The 14604-nt window shown below is 34.6% G+C and overlaps 1 protein-coding gene across 2 annotated transcripts in view; it reads right to left on the reverse strand.

The window, feature by feature from the left end:
• UGGT1 (UDP-glucose glycoprotein glucosyltransferase 1) overlaps window positions 1-14604 on the reverse strand; it is a 119815-nt gene that overhangs the window by 74017 nt on the left and 31194 nt on the right. For both annotated transcript variants that reach the window (XM_077153430.1, XM_077153429.1), the window contains exons 5-11: window positions 11137-11249; window positions 6529-6703; window positions 5243-5339; window positions 4469-4547; window positions 2661-2761; window positions 1877-1976; window positions 721-781 (exon numbers count right to left, since the gene is read on the reverse strand). In XM_077153430.1, coding sequence (XP_077009545.1) covers window positions 721-781; window positions 1877-1976; window positions 2661-2761; window positions 4469-4547; window positions 5243-5339; window positions 6529-6703; window positions 11137-11249 — 726 coding nt within the window. The remainder of the gene's footprint in view (window positions 1-720; window positions 782-1876; window positions 1977-2660; window positions 2762-4468; window positions 4548-5242; window positions 5340-6528; window positions 6704-11136; window positions 11250-14604) is intronic.

Raw genomic sequence — 14604 nt, forward strand, 5'->3', positions numbered from 1 at the left:
AAAGGAAAGTAATCAGGGTACATTACATCATTAGCTTTATATCATTAACAATGTAATATTAATCTATATCCAAAATCACAAAATAAATATATTGGGAAGATGGAGAGATGAGAAAAATGCCAATATGAAGTAGTGGTAAGATGTTGGGGGTGGAACTGGTGAAAGAAAGTTAAACCTCACTGACTTCCAGGCAGAGGGTCAATACTAAGGCCTGCAACTGAAAAATGAAGGATAAATTTAAGCACAACAGAAGTGTGGAGATAAATATTGAATCTGCTAAGAGCTGAAAGCACTTGCTTCTGGAACAGGGGACATAGTAGGGGTGACATGTTAGAGTGTGGACTCTTAAACTATATTCATATTCAACTTTGATAAAAAGTAAAGATTTAGGGGTACAAGGGTAGTTCAGTGGTAGAATTCGCCTGTCATGCAGGAGACCCAGGTTTGATTCCCAGCCCATGCACTTCCGAAAACAAAAAAGAAATCAACAAAAACAAACAAACAAAAAATTCAATAAATGGTGCTGCAATAACAGGATACTCACATGGAAAAAGAATGAAATGTGACCCCGCCATATAGCATACAAAAGAAAAATTTTTAAAGATGACAGAAATAAAAATATCACCATGTTTAGTAAAAGGAGAGCAACATTCTTAAACATCCCCATCTTTAAAGGCATAATATAAAGCAGAAATGCCAGTGTTTTCCACTGATTATTACCTTCTGATTCTCTTCCACTTCAGCTCTAAGTTCCGAACTCACAGCTGTTTTTGTTATTGCTCTAAGAAAATAAAACATTATCAATGCATGGTTTAACATTTGATATAAACCCCTTTGGTTTACCTATATTTAAGTGTGAAACAACACTGTTAAATAAATTATAAAATAAATGGAATATATTCAATATTTATAATAGATAAATCTATTTCTCCTCTCTCAGATGTACATATTTTTTCATTACTGTAAGATATAACACCAAAGTAGCAGCTACTGTAGCATTTTAAACTTGGAAGCAGTTGCTTCCAAGTTCTTAGTCTAATATATGAAACTCTTTCCTATACGTTATCTCTAGTGCACACAGTCTAAATCTTAAATAAACTAGTCAACAGACTGTTCATCCTATTTAAGCACTTATGGTAGAGGTAAAAATTCTCCATGTAATTCTCAAGTAGCATGCCAGACTAAATGGGAATTTACTGTATAATTTATAAATCCTATCTAAGAATTATTTTCCAAGACTAATAAATAATCAAATTTATATACAAAACATCTACATCAGAAGTCAAAGCATTTCATTCACTGACTCAAGAAAAAGACTGGCAACCATTTAAATCATTATTTCCTAAAAACTTGACTTTTAAAATAATTATGAGTTCAACTTATAAAAGGCAGGTAAACATTAAAGAATTGAAAACATTGTCAGAAAACCTGCATTCAATTTCTTATTCTGTCACTATGAAAAGTCCTCGAACCTCTACAACTCGCAGTTTCTTCCTTAAGATTAAATAAGAAGATGCTTATGAAATCCCTCATGAAGAAAAAAGTACTTGCGTGCCAGACTCTAGATTAGATTAGTTACATTGACTTTAACTGATCCAATCTGAAAGGTAGGTAATGTTATTCCCATTTTACTCCCGAAGAAAGTGAGATTTGCAAAGGATACACAATTGGCAAGTGGCAGTGCCCAAAACATAACTGACAGCTGTCTCTAAAGGCCTTGCCTTCCCTTCAGAATGTTATTTGCAGTCATGGAAATGGAGGCAGTAATAGAGAACTTCAATTTCTATGCATTTTCACTACCTCATTTTACATGTAAACATGAAGGTGACCGCGTATTACGCTAAAGAGAACATCATAAAGCCTTACTCTGTATTACCTAGCTTTGGTAGGGAAATTCTGACTGAGATCCTTCATAACCATCAAAGCCAGCTCCATGGGGGCAGCCAGGATTCGGGCAGCAGTCTGGAAACTTAGATCTGCAACAATGTCAAACATAATTTGAAGTATTAATCTAATGCAGTAAGAGGAAGGAAAAAACAGTGATTTCCCACCACTTCTTTAGTAATTAGGGATGTCTTAGAATGCAACTACTAGAGAGGGTGACCTTGGTTTAATTTCAGTTTTCACTCATGGCATAGATCCCTAGAGTATTTATTGTGGCATGTTTTTTATCTACCTGCTTAAAACACAAGGCACATACTAACACTTTTAGACCAGGCCAAATTGAGCACAAATTTGTTTCCCTCCTCTGAATTTACAATACATCACAAAGAATAGCAGCAATAGTTATCTTGATCGAAAAGCACACACACACATCTCTATGTGGACAGGTCTTTCACGTTCTATAAATACACAGTTTAAGAAAGGTATACATATAGGTACATACTGACAAAGACAAAGATGCTTCTACTATGACAAGCTTATGGAAACAGTCACATAGAGAAAGGTCTAGCATCGTTTGCATATATTTCTTTGTTATCTGTCTACGAAAGGATCTCCCTTTCTTCTATGATTAATCATAATTAATCACACTACATTTAAAATCTGTGATACCCTCAGAATCATGTCAATACATATAATTAAATTCAAATTCTTCATTTTTTAAGACCACAAAATTAAGCCAAAAAAATAGGCCAGTGTTTCCTCTACATGTTTATTACCTTGCAATTGCCAGACTTTTAAAGGAGCCATTTCATTGGTGCTCTCCACAAGATGCTTTCTGAGTTCTTTCAGCTGTCCCTTCAGGTCAGGGTGCAGGTCTCTAAAAGAAACATAAATTCAGTCTTTTAATGTGTCTTTTCTTCCCCAGCACACTTAGACAGAAGTTGGCTCTAACTTTATCTTCATGTTATTTCCCTACTAACCCTAGGAAAACTTCTCCAATAAAAAAGAAATTAAAGTACAATAAACCATAAAATATGTAAAAGAAACCCTTGCACAAGTATGACAGCAACTATCAAGGTTGGGGGTGGGTACATGGGTATATCTTACATTATTCTCTAAACTTTATGAATCTAATTTCTCAAAATAAAATTGAAAATATATTGCTGCCCATCCCAAAATGAGTTTCTTTCAGCCATGCTCACAATCCTTTAGCCACTTGAATATAATTGAGACAAAACCAAGGTTACTGGGTTTGGTTTGGTTTCAATTTATCTTGAAATATAGGACTCCATTTAAAGCTAGTAAAACAGAGGCTTTCAGAGGCAGAGATTGATGGACAGGTGACTGGTAGATTTCAGTTCCATTCTTCTAAATGCCAAAAATTTAAATTTCTCAAATGCAATATGCGGAAGGTAGAAGTTTGCTTAAATGCTCTTACTTCCCACAGACTCATTTTCAATCAGTTACTACAAAACTCTTCTTTATGAAACAAGTATCAAAAGATGGTCCAACTACTTTGGATAGCTAAATAATGATTTTGAATGTTCAAACATGGAAAACATCTTCAGTAGTCTACATAATATCTTTACACAGGGAACGCATAAATCACAATGCTATAAAAAAAAAATTTTTTTTAACCTGAATATGAAAAGGGATTCTGGAAACCTGGACCAAATAAAATAGAACCTGATTACCTACTAGTGACGCCAAAACCAATGCCAAACAAAAAGAAAACCAATGCTAAACATTTACATAGGATGAACTCAACATGTCAGCAATCATCCAATACAAAATAAGTCAGCTCTGCGAAACTGAGTCTGGTTAAGTCATTTCACTCTGCCAAATGCTAAAGCTAAAGAATATGAAACTGAACCTAGCATACATTATTTCTATATAATTCATTACTTTATAAAAAAAAAGTACATTGTTGTTATCCTAAATAGAATTTTCAAATAATTCAGAATTCAGGGCTCTGAACAATTATCAACCCATGACAAAAATAAATGCAAACTTTGAAATAACAGCTAAGAAGTTTGTTCAGATATAAAATTCTATGAAGCCTTTATAAAGTCGTTATGGCATTATACTCCCCCCATCCCTCCACCCCCCAAAAAACCATTCTCTATTCCCTTTCACATAAAGCAAATTACAATAAAATGTGCTGCAATTTAACATATGCAAAATCTATTATGCCTCCCATTACCTCTCACACTGAAAATACCTCTGATCTTCTTGGGGAAAATATTAAGTGAAACAGTTTGATTTTTCCTATTATATCAATCAAGAAATGGTATATAGCTTTATGACATCAAGTAAAAAACCCAAAAAGGAAATCATAGGCAGAAAAGGAAATCATAGGCAGGCAGCAATAGCTGTACTGTCTAAGACAACATGCTTCAGAAAAAATGGAAATCATAAACTGAACTATTAATTAAGTGGTTAATTTTAATTTCAGATTAACATATAGATTCTTGTTAAGTCTGTAAACCAGACAGTAATGAGAAAGATGAACCTTAGAATGAAAGGAAGCCTGAGAGTTTAAAGAGAACAAGGGTACTTCCCAAAGCAAAGTGAAAACACATACCTTAATCTTCCAAAGAGGAATCCTTGAACTTCATCAATAGGATCATTTTCACCAATCACCGTCGTATTCACCTCAGTTCCTATAAAAGCACAGCAAATAAATGTCTAATCAGTTAGATTAGAAATAAGTTATTATTGCTTTTTCTTTCTTTGCTTTAGATATGTTATATTAATAAAAAAAAGGCTTTAAAAAGGAAAAAAGAAATAAGTTAACATCATGAAGTTTGAATGTTTTAAAAAATACTCCAAAAATCATAAAATAATTTAAAATGTTGAGTAAATCAATTAACATTTTACAGTTCTTTAAGCAAAAAGAACAAATGCATTTTAGTATTTCCTATTTTCCTGGATAAATTAAGAATTTTTTCCTTAAACTTGGAAAATTTTACATGTTAAAAATTTCAGAATTAGTAGCTTTAAAAATAAAGAACAATGGATTTTTTCATGTCAAAATTCTGAAGAATTTCTCCAAATTAATGACTGTGAACCATTCACTGAACTTTTCTGAACCACAAACTATTCTAAATGTGTTACATATTCATCTTACTTCTCACAAAAACATTTTAAAAAACACACATAATCATTACTTACATTTTACACAGGTAAAAATTTGAACCTAAAAATTTCCCTTAATCACCCAACCCAGATTTAACAGAACCAGGATTCAAACACCAGACAACTACCCTCCTAAATCTATTCTTTTTTCATTATGCAAACAAATCCTGTAACATATTTAAGGAAAAGAAAGCACATGGGTCTTATTTTACAAATTCACCTTTCACCTGAGTATCGTCCTTGGCCTTGTACTCAGTGCTTTTAATAGCCAATTCCACACCATAGCCTGAGAGGTACACGGGCTCCTTTTTGGGATTCTGCAGGTAGAGCAAGCATTCTAGCATTACCACCCACTCTCCAAATGGCACCGGTACCAATGCTACCATTTTAATAATATATCCAGAAACCATCACCTGGGATTAAGAACTCAAGATAGTAAATATGTGGCTAGGACAGCACACCAAAATACCAACAGAAACAAAAGTACTCACCTACCACTTAAATATAAATTAATCTATTAAAACAAATCAACTCAAAGTTCATATGTTTCTCACCCTATAAAATTCCAGTCACGGGAATAAAGCCTTTGCCTTTGTGTATCCTGCCTGACATAGCTGTGGGAATAGGTCCGTGGTAAGGGCAAAAAGAGATGAATAGACAGTTGAAAGGAAAAATGTCCCAAATATGTGAAGAACTTGAAGAAGAGATAAAGAACTTACACATGAGGCACTGAAAACTGGAGAGGTCTCCAACTCAGAAGTGCCTGAGTGAGACTATAAGTATGTAAGTGGGCATTTTTTTATTAAATTTAAATGCCTTTAGGAAGGGCTGGTGCTAACCAAATGCCACAGGTTCACCACCAGCATGGCTGATGATGGTCCCTGAGACACCTGAATTTTTACTACCAGAAATAGTGCAAGGGATGGGTGTGGAGGGAAGTGTCAAACCAGACATTGATAAACCTGTTTCTGCTGGTACAAATTTATATCTTAATTTTTTTATTTTATTGGCATGGACTTAGCACCCAATATTAACTAAGCTCTTTATGACCTAGAAACACTAAAGGCTAACAATCTAAATTACATGTGGTTACACATGGTTTCAAAGCTTAATTTCAGAACTAGTTCACCTGATTTCATCTCCTTAGAAATCCTTCCCCCATCAACAAATGAAAAGGCATTTTAAAAAAATACAGTTTGAAAAGGAACAATGAAAACACTGAATTCAAGAATCAGTTCCATAGTGTGATGACAATGTTAAATTTTAAAATATTGTTTACACGGTTCATTTTGAAATAAAATATTAATATTTTAAGCCACTCTTTTAGCATAAGTGACAAGCAAAGTACCACGTATGTTCAAAAACAAAACACATTCAATGAAAGTATTATACTTCTTAAAAAGTAGTTCAAATAATTATTTTGCAAAGAGGGATTATCAGCTTATGTTCTAGGGTCATGCTGGGTAATTAATATTCAAATCTATTGTAAAATAAGTCAATACTTACAGATACATAATGTCTGAATACATAATTGATTTCGCCTGCATTGCTTTTTGATGTAAGTTGGCGGTGGAAATTAGAAAACTCTTTAGAGCCAATCTCAGAATAGAAAATCACCACTGGGCTTTCAGGAATGGCTGATGGATATCTGTGATCTCCTTTGAACAACAGTGGTTTGGGTCTAAAAATACATATTGAAAGTTTAAAATGTTAAATTTAAAACTATAAAAAGTACAAGTTACAGGATAATTTAAGTAAAGAGTATAAGTATCTTAATATAAAGGGTACCAGTCTTGAACACTTTTCAGTTATTTACAATAACTGTTGGGTATGAGTCTTACTTGTTAATGACTAAAAATAAAGTATATTATATAAATACTAACTATACAATGAGGACTCTGGATTAGTAAATGCTACCAATTCCTAAAGAGAAAAAAAAGCCAGAAAGGGAATACATATCTAAATCTCATTTTACTAAAGCCTTAGCTTATTAGTTTGTCCTATAAATAAAACATAGGTATCTTTTTATCTAAAAAGAAAATGTGCAAGTTACAGAAAAAGCAGATGGCTTTAAGCACATTCTTCAAAAATAACAGTAAAGGAGTAGCCGAAGGGATACAGACTGTGCAACAGGACTGAATACAAAAACTCAAAAATGGACAGCACAATACTACCTAACTGTAATACAATTATGTTAAAACACTGAATGAAGCTGCATGTGAGAATGACAGAGGGAGGAGGGCTGGGGGCATAAATGAAATCAGAAAGAAAGACAGATGTTAAAGACTGAGATGGTATAATCTAGGAATGCTTAGAGTGTATAATAATAGAGATTAAATGTACAAATTTTAAAAATGTTTTTGCATGAGGAAGAACAAAGGCATGTCATTACTGCAGGGTACTGAAAACAGATGGTAATTAATATTTTAAAATGTCACCTTATGTGTGAGACTAAAGCAAAAAATGCTTATTTGGTATAAATTTATATTTTGACTAGTGCATTTCCTAATATAACTTATGTAGACAGTCTGATTGAACGCCATAAGTACTTGGAATCTCAGGTAGGACATGAGATTTTGTTGGTTTGTCCAGAGTGATGCCCCAATGAATCCCAGAGTGATTCGATCAGTGAGTAGAAAAGTATTTGCAAAGCCCCCTTCGGGGAATGGTGAGAGCGGGGAGAAATTCAACTTGAATTATTGATATTCTCACAAGCAGTGTGGACAACCAAAGCTATAGGCTGAGCCCCCAGTCTTGGGGTTTGTTCATATGAAACTTAACCCCACAAAGGACAGGTCAAGTCTACTTAAAATTTAGACCTAACAAGGACACAAATGGACATTTGCACACCAATATTTATAGCAGCATTATTTACAATTACCAAGAGATGGAAACAGCCAAAATGTCCATCAACAGACGGGTGGCTAAACAAACTGTGGTATATACATACGATGGAATATTATGCAGCTGTAAGACAGAATAAAGTTATGAAGTATGTAACAACATGGATGGACCTTAAGGACATTATGCTGAGTGAGATTAGCCAGAAACAAAAGGACAAATACTATATGGTCTCACTGATATGAACTGACATTAGTGAATAAACTTGGAGAATTTCATTGGTAACAGAAACCATCAGGACATAGAAATAGGGTAAGATATTGGGTAATTGGAGCTGAAGGGACACAGATTGTACAACAGGATGGAATGTAAAAACTCAGAAATGGACAGCACAATGCTACCTAACTTTAATACAATTATGTTAAAACAATGAATGAAGCTGAATGTGAGAATGATAGAGGGGGCTGGGGGCACAAATGAAATCAGAAAGAAAGATAGACAATAAAGATTGAGATAGTATAATCTAGGATTGCCTAGAGTATATAATGACAGTGACTAAATGTACAAATTTTAAAAATACTTTTGTATGAGGAAGAACAAAGGTATGTCATTACTGCAGGGTGCTGAAAATAGATGGTAATTAATATTTTAAAATTTCAACTTATATGTGAGACTAAAGCAAAAAATGTTTATTTGGTACAAAATTTATATTAAGACTAGTGCATTTCCTAATATAACTTATGTAGATAGCTTGGCTGAACAACATAAGTACATGGAACCTTGGGTAGGACATGAGATTTTGTTGGTTTGTCCAGTGATGCCCCGATGAATCCCAGAGTGATTTGATCAGTGAGCGGAAAAGTATTTGCAAAGTCCCCTTTGCGGAATGGTGGGAACGGGGGAAAATTCAACCTCCCCAAGTTGAATTCTTGATATTCTCACAAACAGTGTGGATAACCAAAGCTATAGGCTGAGCCCCATTCTTGGGGCTTAACCCCACAAAGGATAGGGCAAGCCTACTTAAAATTAGGCCTATGAGTCACCCCCAAGAGAGCCTCTTTTGTTGCTCAGATGTGGCCTCTCTCTCCAGCCAACACAACAAGCAATCTCACCACCCTCCCCCTGTCTACGTGGGACATGACTCCCAGGGGTGTGGACCTTTCTGGCAAGGTGGGACAGAAATCCTAGAACGAGCTGAGACTCAGCATCAAGGGATTGAGAAAAACCCTAGAATGAGCTAAAACTCAGCATTAAGGGATTGAGAAAATCTTCTAGACCAAAAGGGGGAAGAGTGAAATGAGACAAAATGAGAAAAAACATTCTTTTTTCTTCAAAAAGAATGGTTGAGAGATACCAAACAGAGTCGAGAGGTTATCCTGGAGGTTATTCTTACACACTGAGTAGATATCACCTTGTTATTCAAATGTAATGGAGAGGCTGGAGGGAACTGCCTGAAAATGTAGAGCTGTGTTCCAGTAGCCATGTTTCTTAAGGATGATTGAATAATGATATAGCTTATACAATGTGACTGTGATTGTGAAAACCTTGTGTCTGATGCTCCTTTTATCTACCTTGTCAACAAATGAGTACAACATATGGAATAAAAATAAATAATAGGGGGAACAAAAACAAACAAAAAAATAACAGTAAGGTTCCCTCCTCTAACAGTTTTACTATTATGGTCTTCTTGGTATTTAATTTAAAATTTAAGTTTTCCTCATAAATTTTAAAAACTTCTCAAAAAGTAAAAAAAAAAAAAAAATTTCTCTAAGAATGGCATCAAGATACTAATGGAGCTTAATGAAGACTTTAAGACCCACCATACTTTTTTATAATAAATTGTTCAACAGAACGTAAAGATGTATAAAGGATGGTTACTCTAGCCTTGGAATAACAGCAAAAGAAAAAAGGAAAAAAACCTTATAAACCATTAGTAAAGAAAAATAAGGACCATTTTTACACAGATTATTATGCATGTGTAAAAATAATAAGGTACACCCACATGTACTAAATGGAAAAATGTCTCCTATAAAAACAGGTTTATCTATGCATATAAATTGGTAACCATAGAAAAAGTCTAAAAGGAGTATGCCAAACCCTTAAAAAAAGTAGTTACATCTCAGAAGAGACATGATCATTCTTTTCTTTATGAATGTCTATCTTATTAATTGTAAGCAAAGCAATAACATGTTTAAAGAAATCTGTCCTACAACTAATTGCTGCAATATACTTTGAAATCTATTGGTTTTTTATACATACGTTTTCACAAAAAAGAAAAAAGAGAGAAGGAAGAGTATAATAAAGATAGGATTTAACAAATAAATATGACTGCTGATATTTCTTTTGGTCACCAGTGTCTTGGAGTAGCTAGAAGAAAAAATGAAAAATCATGGAACTGTAACCCATACCAAACTTTAAAACTTGTTGTATAACTACTTGTTAAAATGTACTTGAAAATTTATTGCCTTTTTTTGGTATATATGTTATTTTACACAATTAAAAAAAGTTAAAACATAAAAAAAAAAAACAATCAAGAGAGCCCCACTTCATCATGCAGCCATTATGGAATGCCCATGCCTTGAACCTCAGTCAGCTAGGGTATTTGGTTGCCACTCTAATGAGAAGCAAGGATAGCATTTGGTGGGCAGAAGCCATGTGCTGGGTCTAATTTTGCTAAAGAAGCACGACATAGTCCAAAATGCCATCAGCACTTTTGATACAGCACAGCAATAATATAATGCAGAGAGCGCCCTGCAATCCTCTTTATAACCACATTAGAGGAAGGACCAAAAGTGGCACCTATTCCATTTGTCCACCACAGGAAGCCTAACTTTAAGCAAAAAAGCCAGTCCATTTATATCCAACCTAATATTCAAAATATTTTTTCAACAGTCACCTTTGTCTGAAACTGATAATATCCTGAGACATCATCATTAATATCATCAATTAAGGTACTGGCTGTAACACATATAGTATTCTTTGCTAAGCTGATGACTAACCCTGCAGAGACAGACAGCCATTACTAAGTAATAACAGTAATAAGTACTCTTACCATTTCCATTTTAAATGAAGTAAGGGGAAAAAGATTAAATTATTTCCCCAAGTTCACAACACCATTTGAAATGATGAAACTAGATTCAAATCTAGTCAGTCTGGTCCCAGACTCCACACTCACATTTACAGAATACAAAACAGAAGCAAAACGAGAAAGTGCACTGCACATAGAAGAATGGACAACGAAATGCATGATATTTAAAGAAACACACACTCTACCTTTCGGATGCTGTTAATACCAGCGTCTCAAGGGTATCAAAATCACAAGTCTTCTTCCCATGCACTGAAAAAAATGAATTACACCCTTCTGGTGGAGGTTCATCAGCAGCTATCTATCACACAAAATAAAATATATTAAAGAAAAAATTCCTAACAATGTCAATAAAACAAAAATTCACATCTACCTAATATTCATTATGTCCCAGGCAAGTAACAGTTTTACAGCCCCGTGCTTTACTTATTTCACTTAGTCACTCCCAATACACCCCCAAGTTATAATAGGTGCTATTATACCCAAAAGAAATTCTTTCTCAGAAGGTATCTAAAGATATCCAGGGAAAAGGATGCAACTTATTGAAAACTAGGCTTAAAAGCATCAATTTTAAGTACCATAATTTAACTATATTGTTCTAACTCAATTTAACCGTGCTATCCTAATTTAGTATAATATACAACTTAACATGAAGTGTCTCAGTGAAATAGGAAGAATTATGCAGGATCTTAAAAAAAATAACTGGGCCCCCCCCAAAAGAGTATAGATGAAAAAGTAAAGATATATAAGAAACATAGTATGATATTCAAGGGAAAGGCAGGAGATATGAGTCTTCATTTACAATGAAAATGTATTAACAACAAGGCCTAAGTCATTCTGCCACTTGAAAGAGAAGCACATCGAGTGATGTGTGTTTAATGAACATAATGAAAGGGGAAAGGAAAGTATAATGGCCAGCACTTGTGTGTGCACTGGCATCACTTATGCATGGACATTGTACTAATAGTAAGATGTTTCGCTGTATGAATGAAATAAAATAATTAAGAAAAGATGGGGGAGAAGTGGAAAGCTTGCTATGAAAAGCAGATACAACTTTTTATTACATTATTGGTTTTTTTGTAAATTATTATGGAAAAATGCAAACATAAAGGTAAAAGAAATAGTATATTGAACCTCTATGTATCCATCAACCAGTTTCAATAATTATCAATTCATGCCCAATCTTCTTTCAGCTATAAATCACCTCCTCACATACTGGAATTCATTGGGTCATTTGAAGACAAATCCCAAATAGCATATCATTTCATTTGTAAATATTTCAGACTGTACGACAAAAGACAGAGACTGCATTTATGGCAAAAGTAGGTGGAAAGGGATCCCCATGACACAAACCAAAAACAAAGCCCGTGGATATCAGAATCTGTGCACAAGAAAGCAAAGGGAAGCAACAAGGGTCTGATGATCCTGTACCCACAGGAAACCCATAAAGCAAGGGGGATCGAGGGGCTTTGTTCAATTCAGTATCAGGTGAGTGCAAGGGGTCTGTAGTAACATCTTAAAGGGGCTGGAGCAGTTAACCACTCTGAATTCTCAAAACTCACAAGCCAGGACCCCCTTCCAGAACAGGGACCCACAATTACATGTAACCACTGGGAGCTTAATAAGAATGAGACAACAGAAGAGAAAGTCCTTATAAAAGTGCAGGAAAGGAACAGGACCATGAACTGTCAGAAAGCAAGGCTCCATATTCAACACTACATAAAACAACACTACCCAAAAATAACAGAAGAGGGAGCCATGCCTCCCTCTAAAAGTTCAAGAAAACTAATTTCACTTCAAAATGAACAAAAAAATATCGAGGTCAAATCACACAGAAATCTATTATAAGAAAAAAAAATTTAATGTAACCAAAAATTTTAATGCTACATAAAATAAATTTCTACCATGATGGGAATCCTCTTGCTACAGGTAGCTACTGAGCACCTGAAGTGTGGCGAATGCAACCAAAAAACTAATTTTTTATTTTATTTCATTTTAATTGATTTAACTTTACATACCCACATATGGGTAGCGGCCACTGTATTGGACAGTGCAGCTCCAGCCAACGCAACCGTGACAGAAACACACACCCAGAAGACAGATCAAAAATGTAACCCATTTAAAGCAAGTTTCTTAAAAACTTTAAGAAAATGATGCAAGCCATGAAGAACAACCTAAGCAGGCCTAGATTGCAAGCTCTTAGAGCAGTCATATATATTCAGGAAGTCTGTTAATTCTAAATTCTGAGATAATGAGTTGTTTGTATATAACATGGTCTATCCCAGAAACTTCATGTACTTATGTGACAACTGTGACTCAGAAATCTGAAGCTAAGAAAGTCAGCAGTATCCCATAGACGAACTGCTTAAAAAGTCAAAAAAAGGGATCAAGACATTGAGTAGAGATATGAATGAAGCTGATCTGGATAGGACTAAGCTATATCAGAAGACTGGGTAAAGGATGATATCGTCCACATTTTTTTTTCATTTTTAATGCAATTTTATTGAGATGTATTCACATACCATATAATCTATCCAAAGTGCACAATCAATGGTTCACAGTATCATTATATAGTTGTGCATTCAACTATATACAAAACTACATATAAAAAATGTTAATTTTTTAACATTTTCATTACTTAAAATTTTCTAAAAAAGAATGCCCAAAACATCTCATATCCTTTATTCCCCCCATTACTTACTTATTGTTCTTATATTTTTGTTCATCTGTCCAAACACTGGATAAAGGGAGTGTCAGTCACAAGTTTTTCATAATCACACGGTCACACTGTAAAAGCTATACAGTTATACAATAATCTTCAAGAGTCAATGCTACTGGATTACAGTTTCAGGTATTTCCTTCTAGCTCTTCTAATCCCCTAAATACCAAAGAGAGATATCTATATAATGCATAAGAATACCTCCAAAATAACCTCTCAACTGTATTTGAAATCTCTTAGCACTGATACTTTGTTTTATTTCCCTTCCCCACTTTGATCAAGAAGGATACCGTCCATATTTTAAAACTTCAACTTCTGTGTAAGACTAAAGGGAGTGATTTTTATTTGGTGCAAAATATATATTTTGGGTAGTACATTCCCCAATTTAACTTGCATAGTCAGTTTACTTGAACACCATAAGCACATGGAATCTTTTATAGGGCATGAGATTTTGTTGGTTTGTCCAGGTTAGTGTGATATCCTGATAAATTCCAGAGTGATTCAGACATTGAATAAAGAAGTATTTGCAAAGTCCCCTTGGGGGAATGGAGAGGAGGAAATATTCAACTTCCGTTTGGAGAATTTCTGATACTTTTAAAGGAATTAATGTCACTTCTCAACCAGTGTCTAATCAATAGGTCGAGCCCTCAATCTTGGGGTGCGCCCCAGTGAAACTTATTCCTGCAAAGGATAGGCAAAGCCTACTTAAAATTATGCCTAAGAGTCACCCTCAGAGAACCTCTTTTATTGCTCACATGTGGCCTCTCTCTAAGCCAACTTAGCAGGTGAACTCACTGCCCTCCCTATGTGGGACATGACACCCAGGGGCATAAATCTCCCTGGCAATGTAAGACAGAAAGCCCAGGATAAGCCAGGGCTTATGTTGACCCAACATCAAGAGACTGAAAAAGGCTTCTTGACCAAAAGGCAAAGAAAT

This window comes from Tamandua tetradactyla, chromosome 3, assembly GCF_023851605.1.
Source record: "Tamandua tetradactyla isolate mTamTet1 chromosome 3, mTamTet1.pri, whole genome shotgun sequence".
NCBI lineage: Eukaryota > Metazoa > Chordata > Mammalia > Pilosa > Myrmecophagidae > Tamandua > Tamandua tetradactyla.